This window comes from Miniopterus natalensis, chromosome 17 (genome assembly GCF_054644295.1).
Source record: "Miniopterus natalensis isolate mMinNat1 chromosome 17, mMinNat1.hap1, whole genome shotgun sequence".
Taxonomy (NCBI): Eukaryota; Metazoa; Chordata; class Mammalia; order Chiroptera; family Miniopteridae; genus Miniopterus; species Miniopterus natalensis.
Window position 1 is genome coordinate 43,948,009 of NC_142097.1, and position 27,684 is coordinate 43,975,692.

A 27,684-nucleotide genomic window follows, 5' to 3' on the forward strand; every position below is an offset into this window, starting at 1 on the left:
CAGTGTGTCAGTAGCCGAGCCTTTCCTTGGTCAGGGGTCTCAAAGGGTGTCCCTTTCACCGTATGTAGGAAGACATACATAGCCTGCAAGCTTCAACAGCCAGTGGGCTAGGGGCGCAGCGCTTGCTTCTACACCCCAATTTTAGCATTTTCCCCCAGTCTTGTCCTCCCATAATTTTAGATGTGTAAGCCAGTGTGTGAGGCCACCAGGTTTGTGGGAGGCAGGAGCCGTGCCCAGCTCTTCCTTTGTGCCCCCGATGGTGCAGAGAGGCGCTCACATGGTGACTTGGCTGGAGGCCTGGGTTGGCTCTCGCCCTCTCCTGGTGGGTGTGCCAAGGAGGTGTTTCCTCATCTTCCTTCCGGGGAGCCCATGGAGCCTCCTGTCCTGCAGAGAGGTGCACGGGGACATACTGCACGGCCTGGGGCGCGGGTGACGCCGAGCTGCAAGCCGGGAGCGTTGATCCTACGCGGCCATGGGGTTTTCCACCTTGGATGGACTATGTTTAATGAATGAGCCTCAGACTTCAGGCCCCTTTGGGGCTTCAGGTCGATGGGTTGTGTGCAGCTTCCCGTCGTCTCTGGTTTTCCTTTGGACTGAAGGGTCACTGCTGTCCCGGAAGGTGGCTGAGCCCGGCAGGACGGCAGCCCTCAGTTTGGGAAACTGAGGCAGCAGTCCCTTGTCTAACATCTTGGCCTTTCATTTGTGAGCTGCCTGGGGGCCAGAGACACTTAGCCCTGTGTGCGCGAGAGTGCGGTCACCACCCCTTTAGACAGCCGGAGGGACAGCTGCCCTCCGAGGCCTCGTGGGATCCGGCCGCTGGTACCTTCCCTGTTGACTAAAGTTTTCTTGGCACTGAATGGGCTGGGACAGCCGGGTGGGCTTTCTGGGAAGCACAGCTGTGGGCCATCTGGCATCTCTGTGGGCCGTGGACAAACCCTGGGAAGATCAGCGGTGTATCGTGAGGCAAGTCCATGAGGTCATCTTCCTGGAATCTGTGGCCCTTCAGCCCTGGGGGTGTTGAAGTGTTCTTTCCCAAGTCCCTCTTGGGGCCACGCTACAAGGTTGCACGCCGAGGAGGATTTTCCTGCTGCAGTTTTTGGGAATTCAGAGCAGGACTGGGTTTGTGCGCGGCCCTGGACATGCAGGCGCTCCTCCCCGCCCCTGCAGGTGTTCCAGTCCTGGGCAGCGGGGAGGTAGGGCTCTGTGGGCAGGACCAGCGTCCTGCAGTCGCAGCCTCGGGGGACTGCAGGGCCTGGGTGCAGCTGCCTGTGGTCGGCCCTGAACAGCCCAGAGGGGCGTATGACCCCCGAGGAGGACGTGTCTGACGGGGAAGGGACAGTGTTGTCACTGCTGGCGCCTCTTGAGATGACCTCTTTCCCAGCCTCTTCCTGTTCCAGTTTTTCTCTCCTTATTTGAGTATTAAGAGAAAACTTTTTTTTTTACCCTTGAGAATATTTAATTTTTAAAATTTTATTTTTTGGGCAAACATTTCGTACATTAATTAAATGCATGAGAAAACTTTATCTTTCTGGGCCCTTCACTAAGTAAAAGCCCCGTCTGTCTCCTCGGTCACACAGCTGGTGGTCCGGGTGCAGCCACCATGCAGAGCAGACCTGCCCGCGTGCTCGGGATCCCCTGGGCTCCTGCAGGCCCTGCTGTGAAGGGCGGTATCAGCTGTGCAGTAGCTTCTGTGAGATGACTTGTGGCTGTGCTAAATCTGGAGTTGTGTGGATCCCACGTATAGTTTGGGGTTTGACCACAGGCACCAGCCCTTCTCAAGCTGCCCAGCCAATAGGGGCTGAAGGGAAATCTCTGTGCAGAGTTTGAGTTGGGCTCACGTAAAATGGCCTCGAAAATCTGAAATGGACAAAAAACAAAATCCCCCCTCTCCCCAGTAGCTGAGAGAGACTTCTGAGGACACGTCTGAGAAGTTTAACCCTCTGCCTGTCTCTTTAGGTCACCATGGCTGCTGTTGGCTCCTCTGCTGTCCCCACCTGTCCCCCAGGTCACCTCCCCGCCGTGCGGCCTGTGTCCAGAGGGCGTGCACAGGTTCCAGTGGATCAGAAACCTGGTCCCCGAGTTTGGAGTCTGCAGCTCTCACGTCAGGGTGCTCTCCTCACCCGCAGAGTTTTTCGAGCTTATGAAGGTAAGTTGTGTGGAAGGCAGAGAGCAACGGACGTTTGAGTAGGGGCCTTGGGCCTGAGGTTGGGCAAGTCCTGGGTGGAGGCCCCTTCTGTTCTGGGAGGTTTTGATGGCTGCTCACCTCACTCCTGTGGGTTTTGCCTCTTGGGCCTCAGCTTCACCAATGGGTGAGTTGAGCCGTGGTCAGAAGCTTCCCTGCTTGACTAAGGTAGAGCCCCCCAGGGCATGGGGCAGTGGGGAGCAGGCCCTGGGTCCCGGTGGACAGGTCGTTCCTCTGTCCTATGCTGAAGGTGTCGCCTACCAGAAGGGAGGCGGGGAAGGTGCGTGCACCTCACAGCGCGTCCCCTCTCACGATGCCCAGGAAGGAATGAGCCTGGTTCTAGCCAGGGCTGGCTGGACCTCTGTCCCTGGAAACACCTCCAGAACAAGCCACATCACTGGGTAGATGTGCTATGCAGGAAACGAAGACCCAGGTGGCCCAGGGTCGCATTTGATATGTAGGAAGTGGCAGGAATCCTCCTGTTCAGGGAATAGGCTTTCACAGTTACCTGGGAAGCGTGGACTCTGGTTTTAGGCCCTTGTGATCCTGGCTCTCTTTTATGGCTGCCTCAAGTTGGTGCCTGGTGGAGCTGCTCAACTGTGCACTTGGGGGGTCCACTCAAGTGCTCATGCCACGTCTAGTTATTTGTGGTTGAACTGTTAATTGGAATGAAGTAATTCAGCGCTAATTAATTTTTATTAACGTGAACTCTCCGAGTTCGTATTAACAGTGGTGTTGGAATTGAGGTCTGATGAGGTCAGGCAGGCGGAAGGCTGGGAAGTAATCAGAGATTTCTGTAGAGGTTCTTTTTTCTGTAGAATGGACTCTTATTCCCAGGAACGCTTGCACGCTGTCCCTTGTCTTGCCCTGTTGGTCTGAGGATCCACACTTAGCCTAACTCCTGGCTGGCTCATCCCAGGACGCATTCTGTGTGTGTGTCTGTGTGTGCATGTGTATGTATCTGTGTGTGTGCGTGTGTGCACATGTATGTGTCTGTCTTTGAGTGTACACATGTGTGCCTGCCTGTGTGCATGCTCTCCTCTCCCTCTCTTCCCCACTTTCCTGCCCTGCATGTCCATGTCTGTGTGGCATCGATGCTGAGGCTGTTTGCTCTTTGCTCCTCTTTGGTTCTCTGCCTGACTTGAAGAAACAGGTTCTTCTTAGTGTCCTTATCAACTCCTGGGGGATGACTGAGCCTCCATGTGGTGACCCCCCCGGCCAGGAGGCCGGGCTGCACTGCGCACCTGCCCTGTGGGTGGGGCTGCCGAGGCCAGGAAGAGCTTCGGGGCCCAGCAGGCCGGCAAGGAGCCCTGGCTTTTCCTGCCTTCTGAGCCGGGTTGTGGGCAGACTCCAGCACATACTGCACCCAGTGGGATGTTCCTCCCCAATATAGGCAGAGTGGCCTGTGCTCCCTGGGCAGAGAGCGCAGCTGGGCTCTGCCCGGTCCCCAGGCTGTGGTGCAGGGTTCTGTGCCGGAACCCAACTGCCTGCTGACTTACTGGCTGTTTTTTTTCCCTTCTCTTTCTTCATGATCGCTTTCCCTACAGGCTTCCATCTTAATAAAAAACAAAACAAAGGGAAGTTAGAGATTCTTTTGACTTTTTCCCTTGTACGTAGCCTTTTCCCAGTGGTGTGTCAGCGTATTTTTCCTTGAAGATGCCCCTCTTCCCCTGACAGTGCAGGCTGTGGGTGCGAATCCCCTTTTGCTCGAAGTGCAGGCCTGCGCCGTGCTTTCAGTCTGCCCCCCTCCCACAGGCCTTGCCCTCCTGTGGGTTGTCCAGAGCTGGGCCCTGGGCAGTACTGCCATTCTTGCTGCCTCAGTCACCTTCTCTGGGGTGTGGCTGCTTCTATTTCCGGGCTTGGGGTCAGTTGTCCTCCAGTGGCTGGAGTAGGGCTAGGGAGAGGACAGTGGCTATTGGGACTAACGCAGTGTGTCATCTTTGAATGTTGGGATGTTCTGTTGATGTGTCTCTGTACCTGTCTGCATTTCAAGAGTGAGGCATGCTCATGGTAAAACTCTAGCCATGCAGATTTGCAGCCGCACCTCCTCCTTGGCTGTGCTGCTTGTGTGTTCTGCACGCCCTGCACACACGCACGTGTGCACACCCGCAGGGGTGTGTGTGGTGGGGCGGGGGGATCTTGGCTTGCATTCTGCTCAGTGATTGGCGTTTGTCTCTCAGCCATGTGTGTGGACGTCCCCTGGCCTGTGCACAGACCCTCCTCCCTTCCTTGCTGCACTGTGTCTAGTAGATTGTGCTTCACTTTCAGGTGGGTTATTTTTAGTGAGGATTGTAGGTCCTGATTTGCTGGGTTACCGTACACATTTAGGGGATCAAAATAGTTCAGCTTGGGCTGTTGTTTGCCTCCAAGGTCAAAGGACTATTTTCTCAGCCACTATGAAATGGTGATGTGAGCTCTGAGTTGTCTCTCCTCTTCCAGGGGCAGATAAAGGCAGCCAAGAGGCGGGTTGTGATGGCCTCTCTCTACCTGGGGACAGGTCCTTTGGAACAGGAACTGGTAAGTTTAAGGGGGGGAAGTCCTGGTGGGAGCAGTGAGCTGCCTCTAGACCTCAGCTGCCCAGCGCCTGGAGGTGGCGTAGAGCAGCCCTTTCGTGGCCTCCGTCTCACAGCCAGCTCTTGCTCTTGTTGTCAGGAGGACAGGGAGGAGGGAGTGGAGAGGCCTAGCCTCGCTGGCCAGTGTCCCCCTCACCCTGCACCGGGGTCTTCCAGCTACTCTGTCTGCCAGTCCAGGGCTCGCCAGACCTGGCCTACTGCCTGTTTTGTGTGGTCTGTGAGCTAAGACTTTTTTTTTTAAATCCTCACCGAGGATATGATTTTCATCGATTCTAGAGAGAGAGGAAGAGAGAGGGAGAGAAAGAGAGAGAAACATCCATGTGAGAGAGAAACATTGATCAGCTGCCTCCTGCATGTGCCCCGACCAGGGATTGAACCCGCAACCTGGGTACGTGCCCTGACTGGGGTGTGCTCAGAGAGAACAGTGGGGTATTTGCCAGCAGCTTGATTCATTCTTAGCACACACACAGTCATCTTTTTTATCTTACGTTTCTGTTTCTTGGTAGGTGGACTGTCTGGAAAGCACCCTAGAAAGGTCACTCCAAGCACAGTTTCCTTCAGACCTCAAGGTGTCCATTCTCTTGGACTTCATGCGGGGCTCGAGAGGTAGGTCCCCGGGTTCCCTCTGTCAGAGCCTCTGTGTTGGAAATTACACTCGCCTTCCCTGTCCTCGGGCACAGGCAAGGCTGCTTGAGGGTTGTCCACTGGCCCCGGACGGTCTGATTGTCCGAGTCAGGATTCCTTCTGCAGCTCGTGACTGCAGCCCAGCTGAAACAGCTCAAGCAGGAGGAGTTGTTGAGACTCCTATGACTGACTGACTTCAGGCAGGTGTGATTTGGGGTTTGGGTGTGTCACCAGGACCCACCTCCTGGCCCTGTGTCCTTTGACTGGCTTCATTCTCCGTGTGGTGGCCTCTGATGGCCAGGCCCTTCTCATCAAGGCATCTGGTCCATTGGAAGAGTCTGCTGCCCTGGTGGTCAGACCGGAGCTCCACGTGGCCACATCAGGGCTCCAAGTGTACGGGCCAGCCCATCCCAGGCCTGGTGCCCCACCCCCACTGTGGGGCTGAGGTGTGGGCCCAGGGTGAACAGAGTTATCTGTACCCAGAGCTGAAGTGCCAAGAGTGGGGGTGGAGTGGTACCCCCAGGAGGAGGTGGGTGGGGTGACCAGGAATTGGTGAATGCGTGCTGGTGGGTGACACGGTAGGTGTCTCCTGCACTGACCACATGGGCCCTGCCCTGAGCTGGCAGGTATTTAGAACAGAGGTTGGCCCAGAGCTCCTCTGGCTGGAAACAGCACCAGGTGGCTGACTGGTTTGGGTGGGCAGCACCCATGAATGTGGGCCCACAGTGGACTGTTCCACGCTGTCTGGCTGGCTGTTTTTCCTGGTGTGAATCCCCTGTCTCTTCTCACATCCTTGCCCGTGTGTTCAGGTAGGAAGAACTCCCGCACGATGCTGCTCCCGCTCTTGCAGAGGTTTCCAGAGCAGGTCCGTGTCTCCCTCTTCCACACCCCGAACCTCCGCGGGCTGCTGCGGCTCCTGATCCCTGAGCGCTTCAACGAGACCATTGGCCTGCAGCACATTAAGGTGTACCTCTTCGACAACAATGTCATCCTGAGCGGGTGAGTCGCCTCCTCCCTCCAGGTCACCCAGTAGCGGTCTCCTCTCCCCGAGCCTTTGTAGCCTGGTTGCACATTTCTGGTCTGCCCACCTTACCCTGTCAGTCCTCCTCGGCACCATGTCTGCCCTGGGTGCTGGAAGCCCACAGAGAGTGTTTAAAGGATAGCCAGGTTTCTAGCCAGTATGCTCAGTGGTTATAGCGTCGGCCTTCGAACTGAAGGGTCCTGGGTTCAATTCCAGCCAAGGGCAGGTACCTCGGTTGCAGGCTCTATTCCCTGCGTGAGAGCAGGAGGCAGCCAATCGATGTGTCTCTCACATCGATGTTTCTCCTCTCTCTCTCTCTCTCTCCCCTTCCACTCTCTCTGAAAAGCAATGGAAAAAAATATTCTCTGTGAGGATTAAAAAAAAAAAAGGGTAGCCGGGGTTGCCAGGATGTGTAAGCAGCCCAAGGTCCACTGATGGGCGACTGGAGGAAGCAGTGGCGCGGCGTACAGTGGATGTTGCTCAACAGCAGAGGGAATGAAGTCTGCCGTCTGTGCAACGTGGGTGGGCCCGAGGGTGTTATGCCGAGTGATGTCAGGCAGAAGGACATGATCTCACTTACCTGTGGAATCTAAAAACCAAAACAAATGAACAAACAAGACAGCACACTGACCCACGGATACCGAGAGCAAGCGGTGGCTGCCGAAGGGGAGCGGGTGGGAGGATGGGAATGAAAGAAAAATAAATAAGTAAGTAGATAAAATGGTATCACATTCTCTTCGTTGTAGAATGCGTGCCGGCCACTGCGCTAGGCCCGTGCGTATCTCATTTACATTCTCACGGTGACCCAGGCAGTAGTTTCCTCACTGTACACACGAGAAGCCAGGGATCGGAGAGGACGGTAACTTCCTCAGGCAGCCAGGAGGGAACCCAGGTCCTTGAGTCTAAAACACGAGCAGGTGACAGGTGGTGGCCGACCCGTCTCTTCTCCCAGCTGTCAGCTGTGCGGGAGGGGCCTTGCTGGCCACTGTCTCATGTCACCTTCGTACCACTCTTGCCTCTCTCCTGAGAGCGGTCGTGCGCAGTAGCCAGCTGTTACGTGGCTGCCGCCGCTGCTGTGTCCTGGTCCGAGTTGTCACCCCCTGCTCCTGCTGGCTTGCCCGAGACCTGGTCGCCAGGACCTGCTGCTGCTCCTCTTGCCTGGGTCCTCACCTGCTTCTCCTCCCTGCAGCGCCAACCTGAGTGACTCCTACTTCACCAACCGCCAGGACCGCTACGTGTTCCTGCAGGACTGCCCTGACATTGCAGACTTCTTCACGGAGCTGGTGGACGCTGTGGGGGACGTGTCCCTGCAGCTGCAGGGAGATGACACCGTGCAGGTGGTGGAGGGCATGGTGCATCCTTACAAAGGTAGAGCCCCGGCTGTGCTGTCCCCTGAGCCTGGGGATGGGGCGACGTGATGGCCCAGGAGAGCGTGCCTCTTGGGGGCTGGCCACAGGCTTGGAGGCTGGGCTGCAGCGCCTGGTTCTGCTTTTGTCACTGGAGCCAGACAGTGAGTCACTGGCCACCAGTCATGCTCTGCGGGAGAGGGAGCCATCCTGGGACGGGAAGGTGGGAGTGTGGGCTCTGGGCTGCTGGGCGAGCGAGTGGAGAGCTACCCTGCACTTACAGGAAGCCTGTGCTCATGTCTGCCCTCCTCGGGCCAGCTCCCCACTGTCGCACAGTCTCCGGCTCTTGGCTCCACTGAGGTCTGTGGCTGCCTGCCTGGGAAGGGAAGTGGAGAGCCCTCAGCCGGTCATTGGTAGGTTCTGGCAGCTAGCATTCCCGGGGTATTCGCATTCCTGCGATTCCTGTGGTCAAGACTTCCTGGTGGCCTCTAAGGTCTGCTCCTGGATTTGCAAGTGTCAGGGATGTGGGGAAGGGGTTAAACACAGACCCAGAGAGGAGTTCCTCAGGTCCCCACCTAGGATGGACACATCTGAGTGGGGGTACCTGGTGGAAGCCCTGTCCCTGTGCCAGGGCCTCTGTGTGCCTCCCTGCCTTCCACCAGCCTGGATGCTCGGTTATGACTATTTTTTAAATTTTGTCAATACAAATGTATGAAGATCTGTTTTCTCTCTTGTTATATAAACTGATAACTACATATTATCCTCAGTTTTGCCCTGTGGCTCCCAGAGGCTAAACTGTTTACTCTCTGGCCCATACAGAAAACATTGGCCTACATGGGTCTAACTGAACAGGCCAGGCCAGGCCCAAGTGTGTGGAGAAAAGGTCCTTGTGCTCAGGGAACAGTGAGACGGAGTGTGCTTGGGGGAGGAGGGCTGACCGGGCGGCTCTGGAGGAGCAGTCCCACGGCAGGGGCCGCCAGAGTGCAGGAACACTCGGCCCAAGACAGCACAGGAGGGCAGCTGCCAGTGTCGGGAAGGAAGGAACCGTCGTGCGTAGACCGCTCCTCCTCTAGTGTAGCCGAGGCCCTGTGCGTGCCCATCCCAGTCCTGCCGGAGCGCAGTTGCCCGGGACAGTGTCCCCCGTGTCTGTAGTGCAGCTGAAGCCCTGGTGCACGCCCGTCCGAGCTCTGCCAGGAGCGTGTGGATGCCCAGGACAGTGTCCCATTTCTCTCTCATTCTTGGTTGGCCTTGCCAGAGGCTCGCTTTTTTATCAGTCTCTTCAGAGAATCGATGTTTGACAACGTTGGCATCCCCATTTTTGGCTGTTCTCATTTATTCCTGTGTCATTGCCTTTCTTACACTATTTTGGTCTTTTGCTGTTGTTTTTCCCTAACTTCTTGAGTTGGATACTTAGCTCATTAGTTTTCAGTCTTTTCTCATCTAATAATAGCATTTATAGTCATTTCTTGCCCATTAGCATGTCTGGACGGCTGCTTGTTGCCAGGGTCTTGTGTAAATAAATATGAGGGCCTCGGAGGCCCTCCCTGCGCGTCATCACTCACATGAAGCTTTCCTGCTCCAGCTGCTCCGGTATCTGTAACTGCTGTGTGGCTCGCACGCCTTCTGTTTGGTTGAACTTACATGTGTCTTTATCGATAGACGTTCTCACTGAGTGTCACAGGTGGGCTGTGTATGAGCTCACTGTGGTTGGCTCCCAGCAGGCCCCTCAGCCCCTCCCAGGCATTACTTCCCAAGGTGCTGCCCACTGTCCTGATTTCTATCACCCGCAATGAGTCTGGCCTGTGTTGAGGTTTTTATAAGTGCAATGGGTGCAGGCTCCGTTGGGCAAGGCCCTTTCCTGGGCATTGACCTCCGTGGTGCTGGGTGCTCAGTGGAAGCGTGTTCAGTGGTGATCAGTTGTGGCATCTGCTTGCCTGTCATGTGCTGTGTCTCCTGTGCTGGGTGGGAGTACAGAGCCTCCATTTCTGTTCCTCCAGGTGACCGGGCTGCATACTGCAAGGCGGCCAACGCGCGGGTCATGGATGTGATCAACTCTGCCCGCACCCGCCAGCAGCTGCTGCACGCCCAGACCTTCCACAGCGATGCCCTGGTGACCCAGGAAGACGCAGCAGCTGCAGGTGACCGGGGGCCAGCGCCTGACACCTGGATCTACCCGCTGATCCAGATGAAGCCCTTTGAGATTCAGATCGACGAGATCGTCACCGAGACCCTGCTGACCGAGGCTGAGCGCGGGGCCAGGGTCTACCTCACCACTGGCTACTTCAACCTGACCCAGGCCTACATGGACCTGGTCCTGGGCACGCGGGCCGAGTACCAGATCCTTCTGGCCTCCCCGGAGGTGAACGGTTTCTTCGGGGCCAAGGGGGTGGCGGGTGCCATCCCGGCGGCCTACGTGCACATTGAGCGGCAGTTCTACAGTGAGGTGTGCAGCCTGGGGCAGCAGGAGCGGGTCCAGCTGCAGGAGTACTCACGCAGCGGCTGGACCTTCCATGCCAAAGGTACCGGAGGTAGCAGCCCCATAGCTTTGGCCCGCTCGTTCTGCCTGTGCCCATGCCCGTGCCCGGCACCTGCCTGGCAGGGCCCTGCAGGCGCCTCTCACTTGTCTTGTTTATGTGCCTGTCACTTATGCAAAACCTCTCCCTCCTATGCACCAGAAACTTAAAACCTGAGTCATTGGGTGGCTGTTTCAAAACGTGTACACACAGCTTCTGTTCACAGAGAGATGACAGGGTGCACAATGTAGTCTCTCCTGGTCCTGGATGTTCTCCCGCGTTGGTCATGCCCTTCTCAGGGATGGATAGTGATCAGGTATTTGGTACTAAACAGCCCAGTGTTTCAGTCTTCTCCTCACCATTGCACTGTGTAGCTGGAAAAATCGAGGCTATGCCCTTATAACATCCAGGTACACGGTGCTGCCTCAGAGAGGGTCCAGGTCTGAGTGGCCTGTTTGTCAGGACCCCTCTCAGGCAGCTGTTGCATCCCTAGAGTGGCCCACACGTGCACAGTCCCAGGTGCAGAATCGAGACGTGCAGGACATGGTGGAACCATGCTTAGCAGCGGAGTTGTCGCTTGGGGAAACGCACCACCACTTTGGTCAGTCCTGAGTCCAAAGGGGGGGAGAGTGGAGCAGAAGGCCTGGTGCCACAAGGGAAGTGTGTGGCTGTGCCACTAGTGAGGTGCGTGGCTTCCTCACTTCTCTTGGGTGGTTCAGAAGCCCGTGTTGCTCATATGCTGGTTTTAGAGGCTCCTGGAATAGCTGAGCAAGGGAGGAGGGGTGGTGTTGCCTTGATCTCCCCTCAGATGGGGATCCCTGTTGCAGACTGCCACCTGCAGTCCCCCATCCTTGCTGTTAGACTTGAGATCATCTGGAATCAGCAAGTTGAACTCCTGTTTTTTCCTAAACTGGTGGTTTTCGTCTAGGCTGCACTGTGGGAAGCCCACGCTGCCCCAGACCAGAGACCAACTCTCGGGATTGGACTCAACACGGCGTTTTTAAAAAACTCCCCAGGAGATTCTGCTGCCTCTTGGGTGGTTCCTGCTTCCTACTTGGAGCACCCCCGGGCCTGCTCAGGCAGGTGGCATCGCTTGTTGTGTCAGGGAGCTGCCCCATTGTTCTGATCCCAGCACATGTCTCCAGCTGAGGTCTCAGCAGGTTGGCCAGCCAGTGGAGGGGGGTAGGAAACACTGTAGCATTGGCTTGGTTACTCTGAGAGTAATGCGGTGCCTAGGGGACGGGTGTTGGAGACAGAGCTGGACCGTGGGAGCAGCTTTGACTTTCAGGGGTGATGGGCATGCCTGCGGTGCTGCATAGAGGCACGTCTAGACGGTGCCCGCTTCTCCTCTGCCCATTGGCCCCATCAATAAGGGGCTCCCTGTTGCTTCGGGACCCCCAGGTCCACCTGGCCCATCAGTTCTGACTGTGCTGTGGGTTATTTCCCTGAAGCTGCGCTGGGTAGTGACTCCGTTACCATTGAGACAGAAACACCCAACCGGCTTTTCCAGTGTGTCTCGCCTTTTCCCGGACTGGCATGCTCCTGCCACTCCCTCCCCTGCCCCCCGCCCCCCACCCTGCTGCAGGTGGGGCCCTGCAACCTGGGAGCACTGGATTACTGGGGAAGGCCAGGAATCCCCAGGCATGCACGTGCATGCGAGGGGGAGAGAAAGAAGGAGGGAGGGAGGGAGGGTGCGTGGAGAGGGCTAGGGTGCCTCTCCCTAAAGCCAGGAGCCAGAGATCAGAGATCACTGAGTGCTTAGTGAGAGGCCGGGGTCCTTCTGTTTAGTGGCTGTGATTGATAGTGGGGATCTTAAGCCAGGCCCCTTTTCTGGCTTCTCTTTTGATGGTCACTTCCCCCAAAGTACCCTGGGAGAGACACAGCCTATGTCGGATGAGCAGGCAGCCCAGGTGGTGATGTGGGTGTGGGTGGTTGGTGGTGGCATGAGTGTAGATGATTGGGGTGGTGGATCACTTACTGACTGTACCCTCTGCAAGGCCCAAGCCCTGTACAGGTGGTGTTTCTGCCTGGGTGTGTCTTTGTTTGGACCCTGGAAAATTCTTGCCCATGGCTGAGTAGCTGATACCACCATTCCCTTACCCAAGTTCCTAAGGACAGGCCTGGGCCCATCTTGGCTCCTCCTGCTCCCATGAGCCCTTAGGTGAGGAGAGTGAGCCTGTCCCTACTGTTTGCTGCTTCTGGATCCCAGCATTGCACACCCCTGGGCGTCTGAGGACTGACTATGTGTTGAACCTCTTGGCCCCGTAAGCCTGGTGATGCAAGAAAGCTCTGCTTGGCACCTGCCCGCGGGGAGCGGACCAGCTAGCTGGGGAGAAACGGCCTCGTCTGGGGAAGTGACCACACTGGGCCACAGGTGCCGGGTAACACTTCAGGCTGGTGACCCGCACAGGCTGTGGTGTCCTCTGCAGTGTTTTCTGTGTTGCTGTCGGCAGTGTTGAGCCAGGGCTCTGGCGTGCTGGGACGGTGTGGGAACCTAGACTGGGAGCACTCTGCCGGTCAGTGGGCTGGGTACCGGCAAGCCTCCCTGGCTTCCCTGGCTGGTTTCTTAGCTGACTTAGATACACGTCACTTTTAGTAAATTGAGCTGAGCCTTCCCCTGTTTAAAGGCATGTGCTAGAGACTTCTTTTGCAGTGTGGTTTGCCTGTTTAGTTCTGATTTGGATTTCTGCAGGGGACACTGTTCAGAACTCTAAGGGGACCTGTGTCAACATGAGTCAGCAGAGAGGTGACCAGACTTGGAGTCGCAGGGCCTGGTCCTCAGGCCACAGTTACCTTTGGCAGAAGGGGTGAGGCCCAGTTTGGCATCTGTGTAAAATGGGGCCAGGGGACAGGATCGCACCCAGGCAAGAAGGGGGACGTGCCCTGCCTGTGGATGTACAGCGGGAGTCTTGGGTCCCCTGGCGAGGAGAGGCGTCCTTGTTCTAGCTGTAGCTTTGCTGCTGTTCTCCCTGGGGTCATGAAGCTGCAGTTCTTACCTGCCTCTCGGCCTCTGGAGAGGCCACTGGGGTCAGGGGTCCATGTCAGACCTCGGTCAGCGGGCAGTTCTTAGATCCCTGGTCTGTCACTTCCCTAGGCTCTTCAGGAGGGCCCCTGAGTGACACCAGGGGTTTTACTTTATGTCTGCTGTCATCTGTGCAGGCGTCAGCTGCCAGGCCCTGCGCTTTCCATGTGGCAGCTCACAGGGTACACTTCTCTCATAAGTGGAAGTTTGTACCCTTTTTTGTTTTAAAGACAATTTCTTTAGAGCAGTTTTACATTCACAGCAAAATTGAGAGGAAGGTCCAGAGGGTTCTCATATCTGCCTTGACTCACACATGCACAGCCTCCCCAGTGTCAGCACCCAGCACCCGGCACCCAGCACCGGGCAGTTACATTGTTACAGCTGGTGACCTGCGCTGACACGTCAGTGTCACCCGAGCCCACAGTCCTCGTTGGGGTCACCGTGGTGGTGTCTGGACAGATGTGAAAGGATGTGCATCTGCCATCAGAGATCGCATCACACAGTGTTTTCACTGCCCTAAACCCCCTGCTCTGCCTGGTGTCCCCACCTGGCCAGACCCTGGCAGCCACCTCTCTCTTTACTGTCGCCACAGCTCTGCCTTGTCCAGATGTCAGGTAGTTGGAGTCACACTGTGTGCAGCCTTCTCAGGTTGGCTTCTTTCACCTGGAAATGTGCATTTAAGGGTCTTCTGTGTCTTCCCATGACTCTATAGCTCATTTGTTTTTACTGCTGAGTAATATTCCTTCGTCTAGATGTGCCACAGTTTATGTCTTCACCTTCTGAGGGCATCTCGGTTGCCTCCAGGGGTTCTCCTTTTAAACCTGGCCCTTGTTGAGAGGGCCCCAGGAAGCCAGGCACAGAAGGACTTTGTCACCAGTTGTCAGTACTGTGTCATCCATGTGCCAATAGACTGACCCCTTTAGGCAGCAGCCTCAGAGGGGCCACACGAGTGTGAGGTCTGGCGGGCCTCAACTCTCACATTGTCTCAGCTCTGCTCTGGGGGGGCGGGGGCCTCGAGAGGCGGGGGCAGGAAGCATCCTGCTCTCCCTGCCTTGCCCAGCCCCAGTGGCCCCTTCAGCAGAGACCACACCCACTCGGGGGACACGGGCTCTGCTTGTGGGTGTGCATTTCAGGGAAAGGACATAAAATAAGTTTTGAGAGGTTGACTTTGATTCATCTGGAGGCAATGTTGTAGCGATAGCACAGTGTGTGTGGCTGGGGCGGGGCAGGCCCGGATTAGGAGATCTCTGGCTCCTGCTGACAGAAACCTGTTAATGATTGTGAGAATTGTCACTACGCTTACTGCCTTCCCGATAGGCCGCTTGGCACATCGCCCACAAGTGAGCTCGCAGTGACAGTTGGGCGGCTCCACCCTGTTTGCCTGGCACACAAGGGGCATGTCCCACCTGGGAGCCGGCAGGTGTGTTCCGGGGGCAGGGCCTCAGATCACACACCTGAGACTGAAGCCCAGGTGAGGCTGTCCATTTGAGGAGGGGACCACGACATCTCCCACCCCCCCCTCGTTTTCACAGGGGTCTGAGAACCCTGAGATTATTGCAGAGTACTGTAGGGGAGTGAGGGTGTGTGTGAGTTAGAATTTCCCTCGGCGTGATCCTCAAGGAAGGCTGTGCTTAATCCACTCACCAGTGTTGGAGGAGCCTCACTGTTCAGACTGTGTGCCGAGTGCCTGCTGTGAGCCAGGCGGCGTTCAGGCACAGGGGGCAGGACAGACTGACTCCTGCCCTCCTGAGGCTTATGGTTCAGTGAGGGGCAGATGAATCTGATCAGACAGAATATCAGGTGGCGGGGAGGGTTGCGAAGAAGACAGTAGGAGAAGGACCCAGGCTGACGGGGAGCTGTTGGATGGGGGGTCAGGGAGGGCCCGTCCGGGAGCCAGCTTTGAGGGAACGTGCAGGTGGTGATGGTTCAGTGCAGGTCGTCAGAAATGTGAAGCTGACGCCATGCTCGGCCTGTGGCGGGGACCATGGGGTAAGTGCTGTGAGGAGCCTTGGGGTCATCTGGCTCCCCCCTCAGAATGAGTCAGGGCTGTGTGGAGAAGGGACTGTAGGCAAGAGCAGAGCAGGGGTCCCCCTTTCTAAAGAGGGGGCTCAACGTGCAGCAGGCGTCTGATCCAGAGCAGGAAGCAGGGGAAGTCTCGGGACTCTGGCCCAGTGGTCCTCTGCCCCCTGCCGCAGGCGCACCAGCTCGCGCTCTGACCCACCCACCTCAGCTGCGGAGCCGCTCCCTAATCTGCAGTTCCCGGAATCTCGGAGATGTGGGGCCCAAAGGTCAGGCCTGGGGTGAGGAGCTGGGCTTGATAATAGGTTTCTGGCCGCTGGGAAGTGCCTGTTTCCTGGCAGTGAGTCTGTCTGCAGTCACCCAGTGCTCCTGACCCGAGGGATGAAACAGCTCAGTGGCCTCTCGCTCTCCTTCCCCAAGCGAGCATTTTCAAGCCACAGTCAGGGCGCAGAGCAGAGCTGGTCTCTCCTTACTGGCGAGCTTTGGCCTAGGAGGACCCTGTTCCAGGCTCTAGGCACCAGCACCGGGAGGCCGCCCAGCACCATCCATGGTCTTTATCTTCTGAGGGAGAAGGACCGCAGTGAAGTTACACTCCAGGGGAAGCTGGAATGACAGTTGAGCTACCTGTGTAATCCCAAGAGCTCACCTGCAGTCCAGCCTGGGCCCGAGGGAGGCAGCAGGGGCAGGGAGAGGAGACAGGGAGTGGGTGTGGATCCTGCTCTCCTGGGTTCTTGGGAGGGTGCCGGAGACCCTGGCCTCAGACAGTGTGACTGTGCACAGGCGCACACAGTGCGCAGACAGGGTAATCGTGATAACAATTTTGTTTTGGGGGGTGGCTGGCAGTTAGGAGAAATGAGTCTATAAAGGCTTCTTTGGGGGCTTGGTAGTGAGAACAGTTTGAGAAGCAGAGATGCATGTGGGGCACCTGTCGGGGTGGGTGGGCAGCAGGCTGCCTGCCTTGACGGCCAAGCCCTAGGTTGCCTTGCGAGGGAGAGATCCACTTGGTCACACAGGTTTTTCAAATAAAAAGTACCCGTAGGACCAGGCCCTTTAACTGTCCCCAGCAGACCCTGTGGCCCAGGAGCCTCGCATGGACGGTCAGGGTGGCATGAGTCATATCAGCCATAACCCATGTCACCTGCATGGGCCTCAGTCTCCCTCTTCCTCACCTTCACCTGTCCCTCTTTGAGTGGGCGCAGGAGAGCAGGGGACAGGAAGCACCGAGTGGACCCAGTGTCTAGGGGCTGCTCTTGGCATCAGAAGAGTTGGGACTGTAATGGCAGATGGCCAGAGCTCATGCCTTTTTTTTTTAAAAAATATATTTTTATTGGTTTCGGAGAGAGGAAGAGAGAGAAACATCAATGATGAGAGCCATTGATCAGCTGCCTCCTGCACGCCCCCTGCTGGGGATCAAGCCTGTAACCCGGGCATGTGCCCTGACAGGGAGAACCACAATCTCCTGGATCCTAGGTTGATGCTCAACCACTGAGCACGCCGGCTGGGCTCATGCATTTTCTTCTGAGGCTGGTGACGACCTGTGCCTCACCTGTCCCTCCCAGCTCCAGGCTGTGTGGGTGGTGGGCTGGAGGTCTGAACCTGGTGTAGGTGCAGAGGACAAGCCAGCACTTTGCTTGGACCCCCTGGGCACCTGGAGCAGGGTCCAGGGCCAGCCTCGCCGCCTTGTGGTCTCTGACACGGGATAAAGTAGCCACGTGGCTGCTACAGTGCAGTGGCCCAGTGGGGTGGGACAGTTGATGGAGCTATACAGGCAAGCGAGTGTCTTTGATGTGGCCCCTGTGTGCGTGTGTGTGTGTGTAGGGTCAAGAACATTACAGGAAGAGGCAGCAAACATCGTCATCTCTTACCCAAGATGTTCTTGGAAATGCTGTTGCCCGAGTGAGAATTAGGAAATGGCCTTCTATTTTAGGAGCCTGGTGTGTGTTACATGTTGATTGCTTGTGATGATCATGTATGGAAGCAGGTCCTTCGAAAGGTCATGTTGGCAGAGGAGGTTACCGAGGGGGGACGGGAGGGCACAAGGAGACAGCTGCGAGCAGGGCGCCCCGGAGCCCGGGCGGCACAGCCACACTGACTCAGGCTGGGGTTTCTGGGCTGAGCAGTCTTGGTGGAGTGAGGGCGCAGTGCGGAGGGAGAGACAGGCCGGGTCTGCTCTGAAGGAGGAAGGAAGTCCCGGGCAGCTGAGGTCCTTGGCAGGTTTGGGGAATAGTCTGTTAGGAGTAGTTCTGATGGGCTGGACTCGGGGAGGAAGCAGGATGGGGGAACGGTGCAGAGCAGGGGCCCTGCCTGTGCTCTTTCGTGTGACAGTGCAGGTTCTGAGGGAGTCCACGGCCTTCAGAATGTCACCCTGGTGTTCTCAGAGACTGCAGTTCCCCAGGGTGGGGGACAAACCAGCTCCCTATCACAGGGCCAGGGTGCTGTGACGGTACCCCGAGAGTGACGTCAGTGGCTCGTTTCAGGGAAAAGGGGAAGCAGTGTTCTCGGTTGGGGTGGCCTCCCAGGGCCTCTGAGATCCTCTCCCTTGGCCTCCAGTGGGCTTTACTGTCTGGCCTGGACATCCCTGAGCTTCAGCAGGGACTCACTTCTGATGCCTGTTTGGGCTTTGTCTGCGGCACGTTAGCAGAGCGACATAGGGAGAATTATGTGTCCCTTGGAGGGAATGGTCTGCTGGTCTTCAGGTGGACGCAGAATGGGGTAACCTGTCCTTACCTCACCTTCATCACCCACATAGCAGCCCCGCCTGCTGTTCCCTAGCCTGCTCCGTCAGCACTGCGTGGCTTCCTTCCCTCAAGACTCATGGCAGGATGGCGGCACCTTCGGCCACAGGGGGCTGAGTTCCAGTGGCTGGGCTGTGGCAGAGGCAGTTCAGGGAGCAGGAACTCGAGGCTCGGCTCTGGGAGAGGCCCTGGTTAGCGTGGGGATGTGGGAGCCGAGCCTGAGTGTGGGCATCACCTGGTCCCTTTAAGAACGCACCTGTCGTCAGGCTGGGGAAGCGAGGCCGCAGGGTGCAGTGAGGCAGAAAGAACAAGGACCGTCCTAGCGAGCCACCTGGAGTGGGAGGGTGCCTGGCCACCACAGACCCCAAGGTCCCTGCACCTCCCAGCAACACCTGGGGCTGGGTGGAGATGAGGCCTAGGTTAGGGACCCCCCACCCCCCTGCCCCGCAGCCTGTCTTCCCAGGGGCCAGGGTGGGCTGCTTTTCTCCTAGGTTGAAAGGACATGTGGAGCGGCCTCTACAGTGTTGTGCTCACTCCTGTCTGCACATTTCCTTTTCCCTACAGGCCTCTGGCTCTACCTGGCAGGGAGCAACCTGCCCTGTCTCACGTTGATTGGCTCTCCTAATTTTGGGTACAGGTCAGTCCACCGGGACCTGGAGGCCCAGATTGCCATCGTGACGGAGAGCCAGGCCCTGCAGCAGCAGCTTTACCAGGTGGGTTGAGCACTTGGGATTTCGTGGGGTGAGTGGGGGTGTAGCTGGTGCTCGGCCCTGCCCCTGCCATGGTTTCCTGAGAGCAGTGACGAAGCACTGGGGTCCTGCCAGTCGGCAGTGGCAGGGGTGCTGGTGCCAAGAGAGACCCACAGCTCAGGCAGCTGCCTCCTGGAGGAGAGAGGACACTTCTCCCTGGGATGGCATATGGCTGCTTCCTACCTCTTCCAGGAGTGTGGCCCAGCTGTGGGAGCTGTGAGGGGAGGAGCCAGGCTTGTGGGGGACCTGGCCCTTAGGGAGGAGCTTCGGCAGCACCCTGTCGTTTCTGGAAAAATGCTTCCAGAGAGTGGGGAGGGAGAGGCAGGGGGAGGTGCCCCCAGGCGGAGGGTTGCACACAGGGCAGTGTCTGCTAGGAGAGGGGGAGGCCAGAGAAAGGAGGCTGCCCCTGCAGACATGGGTGTGCAGTGCAAGGGACTCATGGGGGCTGAGCAATTCCCAGGCTCTGACAGTCCCGCTCGCTCATCTCCATGCCCCGAGTCAGTCCTCTTGCACTGACGGCGTGGACTCTGTTTATTTCGGAGTTGCTTCACTTGGTGGTTGCCTCACTTGCCTTGGTTTGGGATTGATACCTGGAGGTGTGCCAGGCCAGGAGCAGGACTCCTCATGGCGGGTGTGCAGGGTCTGGAGGTGGGGTGTGCGCAGGGCCAGGGGAGCCGCCTCCCGGCTACTTCCACAGATGGTGCCTGTGCATGGTCTCAGCCCTCCCTGCGTGACGGGCTTATTTCTGTGTAAGGCAGAGCATAGCGAGGTTACTGGGGCTTCATTCCTGCTCTCGTCAGAACATCTGATTGCAGGTAGACTCCGGTAGACTTTGGGGAATGCGAGCACGGTGCTGTGTGTCTGAAACCTGGACAGGGATTCGGGCTCATGCCTTTGAGGCCTGCTCAGCAAAGCCTTTCCCTGGGAGGCGAGTGTTCCTCCCGAGTGGGGCACCGCCAGCGCGCAGCTTGGGCCAGGCCCGGCTGGCGGCCCTGAGGGGCTTTTACCCTCTGGGGGTGGGAAGTACTGTTGCATAATCGCTGGAGCCTTTGTGGGTGGGAGGAAACGGTCTCGGCCTTGCTCCCTGGGATCTGCCTCCCTCGATCTGGGAATCCCATCTGACTGAGTGGGGCCTTGGTGCCGGGAAGGGCTCCGCGACCAGGGGCGAGAGGAAGTGGCAGCGGTCACGCTCTGGGTGGCCAGCGGAGAATCTGACCTCAGCAGGTTTCTGGCTGCGGGGAGGCTTCCAGCCAGAGACTGAGGAAGTCCCTGCAGCCGAGGGTCCAGCAGGGGGTGGCTGGTGGGAAGCGCCCGACCTGCGGCTCTCAGCTCACTGTCCTGGACATCTGCCTCCGCTGTGCAGATGCTCGTTCCGAGAGGTTCTGCCCTAGACAGTAGAGAGTCCCTAGTGTGAACTTGGCCTCCGGCCAGGACAAGCCCTCTAGGCTGGTTTGGGGGAGCATCCCCCCCGCCTGCACCCCAGGCCCTGGGACTGGCTCCTCACCCCCACTTCCCGAGAAAAGGGACTGAGCCCACATCCTGGTTCTCGAGAGAAGCTGGACCGGTTGTGGTCGGGAGCTGCTCTCCCAAGTGACATGTTTGGGATACTTTCTCTTCCCAAACCCGGCTCCCCAGGGCTTTCGATTGTGGGGGTGGCAGCCCATGCTGCTGTGACTCTTCTGTTCTAGGGACACACTGAGATGCAGAAATGTGTTTCTAGAGAATCCCACCTATATGCTTGTATTGTGGGACTGCGGCTGTCCCTCAGGGAGGCCCGTCCGGTGCCCGATCCTGGGGCTGCTCAGCCACACAGCTTCTGCTCAGCCCAGAAAGTCCCTGAAACCCCGCTGCCCGGGGCCCGCGCCTAGAGCACCTCTGGAGCTTTCCATGGGATGTGGGAAGGGCCCCGTTGGGGTCACTTTGAGCACCAGGAATGGGAGATATTTTTATCGGAGCCCGAAGTCCCTCCCTTCACTTAGTACATACAATAAAAGCTGAAAGCTTCCTGGTTTTGTTCAGAGAACACGGTTTGCTAGTTGTAACCCCAGAAAGACTCCCTCGAACAGCATTGTGACCTCGATCAGCTGACTTCCTTCTCTATCCCCGTTGTGGAGTCTAGGAGGAAACCCAAGTGTTTCTGGTAATTTAATTGAAATCTTGGCTGCATGTTCACTTAAAAACATAAGGCTGGAGCCAGTCTGGAGACCTCTGCAGACCGACCCCTGAGACAAGCTGGCTTTGTCGGTCAGGCTCATCAGCCAGGGCTCGGGCCTCTCACAGCAGCCACCAGGACCTGAGAGTCAGCTGGGACAGGAAAGTCCGCACGGGTCACGGGGTCATGGGGACCCAGGCCCCAGAGTGCAGGTTCCACGGTCACAGGAGCCAGCTTTCGGCCACAGGAGCTGAGGAAAACGTGCTGAGGTTTCCCCAGCCCTGGACAGGAAGAGCTGGGACCAGGTCTGCAGTGCTCCGCAGGGCAAGGTGGCCTGTCCCTTCATACTGGGTCAGAGGAGCTTGCCAGGGACGTGCCTTCATTCCTGACCCCCAGGGGAGAGCGCTCTGCTCCCGAGCAGCGTTTTCTCTGGTGCTGCTGGTCCCACAGTGGACAGGGCACTTCATAGCTGTGGCTGCTGGGTCCCGGTAGGAGTGTGAGTCAGGGGCAGCTGACAGCAAGGGGACGTTACGTCCAGAGAGGGACCTCAGCCCCTGCGAAGGCAAACAGCACGTGGACGTGTGTGGGTTAAGAGACCATTCCTCCTCCACTGGTTAAACACAGTTCATAACAAGGCTTAGAAAAGTGTTTCTTAACTCGTTTTTAAGTCTGAGAGTAATAAACGTTCATTGGGAAAATTAAGAAAAATTAGAAGACACTAGCCCTTCGTCCAGAGGGAACTCCTGAAATAGTGATCAGTCCCCAGCTTTTGTCCTGTGTGCACACACAGAGGTAGGACTGGTGGGTTTTTTTTAAATGAAATTAGGATCACATGGTTTACGTTATTTCACGTGCATCTTTCGCTTCATATATCGTGCACTTTTCCCTGTTGCTAAATGAATGTTCTAGAACATGGTCACCGCATGGAGAGCTGGTTTGCCTCAGGGTTTATTATGATTAATTGGTCGTTGGGCACTTAGGTGGTTTCCAGGTTTTCCTTGTTCTGAGTGCTGCTGTGATAACTGGGGCGCGCTCTGAGTCCCGTGCTGAGTGCAGTTACTGGGAAGTCCTGCGAGTGCAGCTTCTGAGGCTCTGAGGCTGAGGCCGCCATGGTGGCCGCCCAGACACCTCCCTCTCCCTCGGTGTGCCACGCGCCCTCCTGCTGGGCCTTTGTCGGCTCTGGTGGTGATGCTACAAATGTTTCTGCTGATTTGAGGGAAAAAGCTATGTCTCATTTAAAAAATAATCCTCTGTGGGCAGCACCTCAGTTAGTGAGGGTGAACTTTTAAATGTTTTTTCCACCGGCTGTATTTCTTCGCCTCTGAATTGCCTGTTCCATGCACATCTAGGTCTTAAAAGTTTAGAAACACAGGCTTCGTAGCTTTTCTAGGGAACGTTGTGCGGGGAACTTGCAGCCCCCCGCCTGGGCTGGGCCGTGCAGCGCGTGAGGCCGGTGCTCGGAGACCCCTAACTGCCGTTTCTTCGTCTTCCTCAGGAGCAGGAGCAGCTCTACCTGAGGTCAGGCGTGGTGTCCTCTGCCACCTTCGAGCAGCCGAGTCGGCATGTGAAGCTGTGGGTGAAGATGGTGACCCCGTTGATTAAGAACTTCTTCTGAGGACCGCAGGTGCTGCCTCCTTGCCAACCCGCGTGCTTCCCCAGAGGTCACTGTGCGCCGGTGGTCCTTCCCCCGGCCGGGCTTCCCGGGCCTCTCGCAGGAGCCCAGGGCTCGCGTCTGTTCATCGTTACATACGAGTGTGTGTGTCTCGGGTCATGGACGGTTATCATTAGTGTTCAAAGCCTGATGCTAAATGAGGCAGCCCTTTCCCCTCCATCAGGCACCTCTCTCAGCGCCGGCCCTGGCGGGGTCAGTGTCCCAGGGGCAAGGGCCTAGTGACCGAGGGGACACAGGTAGATTCTGTGTTCCCCTTCTCAAAGCCAAGCCCTGGTTTAGGGGGTGGGAGGAGGAAGCGCTCTGCTCAGGAGGGCTCTGGCTCGCTGCCCTGGCCAGCTGTGACTTGCCAGGATGAGATCGTAGGCACTAGGCCTTGGGACTGTGGCCCCGTCTCCTTGTGCTTCTATGACGTGCGTCTATAGAGGTGCGATGTTCCCCACGCTGACAGCTGGTGACAGGACACGCTCTGCCCACCAGAAGGAGCCTGCCGTTGGTGGTGTAAAGCTATCCAGGAGCCAGGAGGCCGGGCAGGGTGCGGCTACCATTAGGGGTGGGGTCTCTCCCCAGATCCGCTAAAACCCTGACTTCACCCCCGGCTGGGCCCATGTGGGATCAGTCTGGGCTCCACTTGTTCTGGCCACGCTGGGGGTCAGGGGTGGGAATTTGGGCCTTTGGCTTGTGGGGAAGGGAGAGTGAGGAGTCAAAGATGAGAATGATGGGCTGAGTGCCGGGTGTTTTCCAGTGTTGGGGTCTGTGTTTACAGCATAGGTTCCCTTGGTCACCCTAAAATATGTAGACTAACCCCAAGACCCCCAAACATCCTACCAGTATCTTACCTGATTAAAGCATTAGCAAGAATTCTGTAGTGTCATCAGATACCCAGAAAGTGTATTTTTTATTTCATGTAATTTTTTTACTGCCTTTGACTCAAGGTCTAGATAAGGTCCACACCTTGCGATTGGGGACGTGGCACCTGAAACTTGTTGAAGAAAGAACCTCATTGTTACTGGGTTCACTTAAAGCATTTTTGTGTCACCTTTTCCCATGTCGTGGGTATTTAGAAAAGGCCAGGTGCCCCTCCCCTCTGTCTGCAGGAACAGATTGCAGACCTCATGCCCAGACGGCACACCTCCAGGGGCTGGAACTAGCACGGAGACGGGCTTGGGGTGAGGTGGGGCATCATGGCTCCCTCCCGAGGGCTGGCAGCTCTCGGGTCCTTGAAGATGGGGCCGGCGTAGCCCGAACAGGCCTGTGCATGGGGCGGCTCCAGTGCTGGGGGTGACTAGTGTAGACCAAGGGCATCTGAGCCCCTAGGGCCAGGCGGCTTGCAGGGTTGGGAGGTGGGATGTGGTGGTAGCCACACTGCCCTGGGGCCGCAGCACATCAGTTAATGCTGTTTGTCTTCCAGCTAGTTACTAAATTGTCTTGTGGGACAATTAGGCCAGAGAAACCAAAAGAATGTGCCGGGCCCTGGGTTTCTGTTTGGAGAGAGGCTTTCAGTAAACAGCGGTCGCATTCCTGCAGGTTCTGTGGGACCAGAGCAAACAGGAGCCACAGCCCTGCTTGAGCAACCCCCGCCTGCTCTCTCCGAGGCCACTCCCTCTGTCTCTGCTAATTACCTTCCAGATAGTCCTGGCAGGTCTCCCCAGACCTCAGCTCCCGGACTCCCCTTCCTGGTCAGCCAGGCGCAGGGGCCAGGTGCAGAAAGGGCACTTTCAGACGCACGGCAGGTCTGCCCAGCCCCTGCTTTCCTGTCACCGACCGCACCCAGAGGTGAAGCATCTTGGGAAGGTTGGTGATAACTGTCGGCTCCCCACAGTACGTAGGGGAGTAAATCACTATTTCAGGCTCCAAAGGCAAACTTGGAGAACCTTCCCATTTTGTAGTTATTACCGGGGATTGAAAACGAATTGCCTGGTGGCCACTGGCCCCTTTATCTCCTCCTGTCCCAGAGGGACCCGGCCCTTGCGGCCTGGATGTGAAAGGCTGCAGTGACCCCTCCTGGCCAGCAGAGGTGGTTGCTGGGCATCCAGGTTCCTTGGCCCAAACTCCTGCCTTCCTGGCTGCAGCCCATCCTCTGGGCCCCAGGGAGGGGGGGCTGAGGGATGTTTTCCTGCTCCCTGTGCCCAGCCCCACCGGCCCCAGGGCTGTTGTGAATTAGGGCTTCCAGGACCCCCTCTTCAGCAAGGTTTCGGTAAGGTCCTTGGAAAAAATTTTTTATAAAACTGGGCCAGATGTTCCCAGGGGGCTGCCTTCCTCTGCTTTTAAGCCTAAACACATCACATCAGGTGCCAGCCTGGGGGCCCTCTGGAGTCCGTCTCAGCTGGAGATCGTGGGCCCTGCTAGCTGCCTCCCGTGTTCCCAACGCTTTCCAGCTTTCTCCTCTCGTCTGCCTCCCACTGCCCCAGCCCGCCTCCAGTGGCCGCCCAGCCCCTGCTGGAATGTCCTGCGTCAGCACGGCCCCCAGTCAGACAGGACTGCGGCTCGCTGCTTTCATTCTGCTGAGACAATTCTGGTGGCCGATAGGAACCCCCACCAGTTAGACAGGGCCCCGTGTCCCCGGGCAGCCCCAGGATCAGCACCACAGCAGGGCCCTGGGCTGCTGTGGAGCATCCTGGGCTGTTGTAGGGCAGTTCTGACCAGCCCCATGACCCTCTCCTGCTCCTCCACACTGCGAATTAGGCTGCTGGGGACAGACACCAAGAGTGCAAGACAGATGGCGATGAGGGCAGGTGAAAACGCTGCCCAGTGTGGGGCCCCCGAGTCCATGCTCAGTGTCCTGTTCCCAGGGAGTTCGGGACGTGGCGGTTGATGGGGATGTACTTCAGCTCGTGGACGTGGCACCGGTGTGTGGAGAGGGCATTGCCGTAACCGAGGAAGGTGCTCATCCAGAGAAGGGGATCGGTGCTGCTCTAGGGAACGGTGTGGAGGCGGCAGCTCCTGTTTACGAGGGAACACTTGCCCCTCACTGGTGGGCCCTGAGCTTGTACCGTCAGGCCTGGGGCGTGGCTGCCACATTCTAGCCCTCCCTCTACGCTGGCCCTCCTGGGAGGGCAGGACTCGGGGATTTAGTTCCTGGGACACGTGCCCTGACTGCTGGGAACTGGGGCCTGGTCCACAAGCCTGTGCAGGCCCTGGTGGCCACCAGGTGTGGCGCTGAAGACTGGCTCAGGTGACTCAGACAGGCACAGTGACTGTGTTTAATCCAACCTGCACCCCCTTCCATGCGCCCTCCGCCGTCTGGCTGGTCAGATGCGCACGGCTCTATCAGCCCTGGTTATTCAGAGCAGACAGCAACCTCAGTGCCTGTAAAAGTCAGTCCTAGTCCCAGGATGGGGTCCCTCTTTGTCACCTCTGTCTTGTGGTTCAGGTCTGGCGGGGGGCAAGCTAGACCTGGAGGAGCAGTGCCACGGCCGCCAGCACCCACTTGGATGCCTTCTCCTTGGTCTTCAGGTTGAAGGTCCAGACATAGGTGGGGCCGCGCATGCGCGTCTTGTACACGGGGCACTCATAGATGTTCTTGGTGTCCATGCGGTCCACAGGGATGGCCTTGATGAAGATGACAGGCATGGCGGGCGTCAGCTCCTTCAGCCGCGCCTCGGCGATGACTCCGGTCGGTGTGTCCCAGCGAGCTCCTGCAGGGACAGCTGGCAGTGAGCGAGGGGAAGGCCGGAAGGGAGAGCCTGGCCTCACGCCCGAAACCACCGCCCGGCTCTGCTCCAGAGCGCACGCGCCAGGTGCCAGGGCGCAGGAACTGCTGGAGATGGAGTTGTGAACGGGACGCCGCCGGGGGCTGTGTGACTGCCCGTAGCCCACCGTGGACGGCCCAGCTCGCCCGTGTGCTCGGCCCCACCATTCACACCATGACGCTCCAGAGCCTCATCCGCAGCCTTATCTCAGCGCCGGCACCCAGTGCTCCGGAGACTTCCAGGGGACGGGAGCCCGGCTCCCTGCCCCCCTGCCGTCTGTCCTGTGCACGTACATTGTGTCTGTCCTGTGTACACAGTGCGATGCATACATACTTGACACCTGTCCCACGCACATGTATGCAGCGCGACCCATACATACAGGGCGCCTGTCCCGTGCGCACGTATGCAGCGTATCCATACATACATGATGCCTGTCCCGTGCACACGTGCAGCGTATCCATACATACATGATGCCTGTCCCGTGCGCACGTGCAGCGTATCCATACATACATGATGCCTGTCCCGTGCACACGTGCAGCGTATCCATACATACATGATGCCTGTCCCGTGCGCACGTGCAGCGTATCCATACATACATGATGCCTGTCCCGTGCGCACGTATGCAGCGTATCCATACATACACGGTGCCTGTCCCGTGCGCACGTATGCAGCGTATCCATACATACACGGTGCCTGTCCCGTGCGCACGTATGCAGCGTATCCATACATACACGGTGCCTGTCCCGTGCGCACGTGCAGTGTATCCGTATGTATGCTCGTGGAGCTGCTGCCCCGAGCCAGGCTGCTGTTAGTCTGCCCTGTCTAGTGATGTTTATGTTTCCTCTCTGTGATTCCGTAATAAACATGGAGGATGCCTGCCACTGTGCTGGTCTGTGTGATGTGGGAATGGGGGGCCCGGGCGCCCCAGCAGGGAGGGGCCATCTCACTCGCTGAGCAGGACAGACGTATGTGGTGGAGTAGCTGGCACTCAGGAGTGGAGCTGAGGAGACGGCCTGCCCGGCCGTCCTGCCTGCCCCCCACCTGGGGCCGGACAGGGTGGTGTCTGGGGCCTCTCCCCTCCTGCTGCTCATTCCTGGCCCCTCGGGTGGCCGGGCATCAGGCCCAGAGGAGGTGGACAGCCAGGCCTCCCTTCCCTCAAGACCTGCGCCCAGGGCAGCAGCAGCTCAGAGAGGGGGTGGGACTTGGATGGGGGCTCCGGGACCCTCACCCCTCACCTATCAAACGCACACCTGTCCTGGGCTCCCTGCGCCCAGGCCTGGGAGGGCTGAGCTCACCTTGAAGCAGGTGCTCACGTCAAGGGTGAGCCTGCCCGTTGCCCCCTCGGACCCCCGTCTGAGCGTGTTCTCAGAACCCTGCCACGGTGTGC

General features: G+C 57.8%; 2 protein-coding genes across 2 annotated transcripts in view; one reads left to right on the forward strand and one right to left on the reverse strand.

The window, feature by feature from the left end:
• The window catches only part of PGS1 (phosphatidylglycerophosphate synthase 1), a 34,210-nt gene extending 7,035 nt beyond the window's left edge, over positions 1-27,175 (forward strand). Inside the window, exons 2-10 of the mRNA XM_087826385.1 lie at positions 1,957-2,146; positions 4,622-4,699; positions 5,262-5,361; positions 6,189-6,378; positions 7,590-7,768; positions 9,744-10,265; positions 18,600-18,748; positions 22,432-22,560; positions 26,151-27,175. Of these exons, the coding sequence (XP_087682511.1) occupies positions 1,957-2,146; positions 4,622-4,699; positions 5,262-5,361; positions 6,189-6,378; positions 7,590-7,768; positions 9,744-10,265; positions 18,600-18,748; positions 22,432-22,551 (1,528 nt within the window). The 3' untranslated portion in view covers positions 22,552-22,560; positions 26,151-27,175. The remainder of the gene's footprint in view (positions 1-1,956; positions 2,147-4,621; positions 4,700-5,261; positions 5,362-6,188; positions 6,379-7,589; positions 7,769-9,743; positions 10,266-18,599; positions 18,749-22,431; positions 22,561-26,150) is intronic.
• Positions 25,662-27,684, reverse strand: part of DNAH17 (dynein axonemal heavy chain 17) — a 74,532-nt gene continuing 72,509 nt past the window's right edge. Inside the window, exon 80 of the mRNA XM_087825769.1 lies at positions 25,662-26,243. Within this exon, the coding sequence (XP_087681895.1) occupies positions 25,996-26,243 (248 nt within the window). The 3' untranslated portion in view covers positions 25,662-25,995. The remainder of the gene's footprint in view (positions 26,244-27,684) is intronic.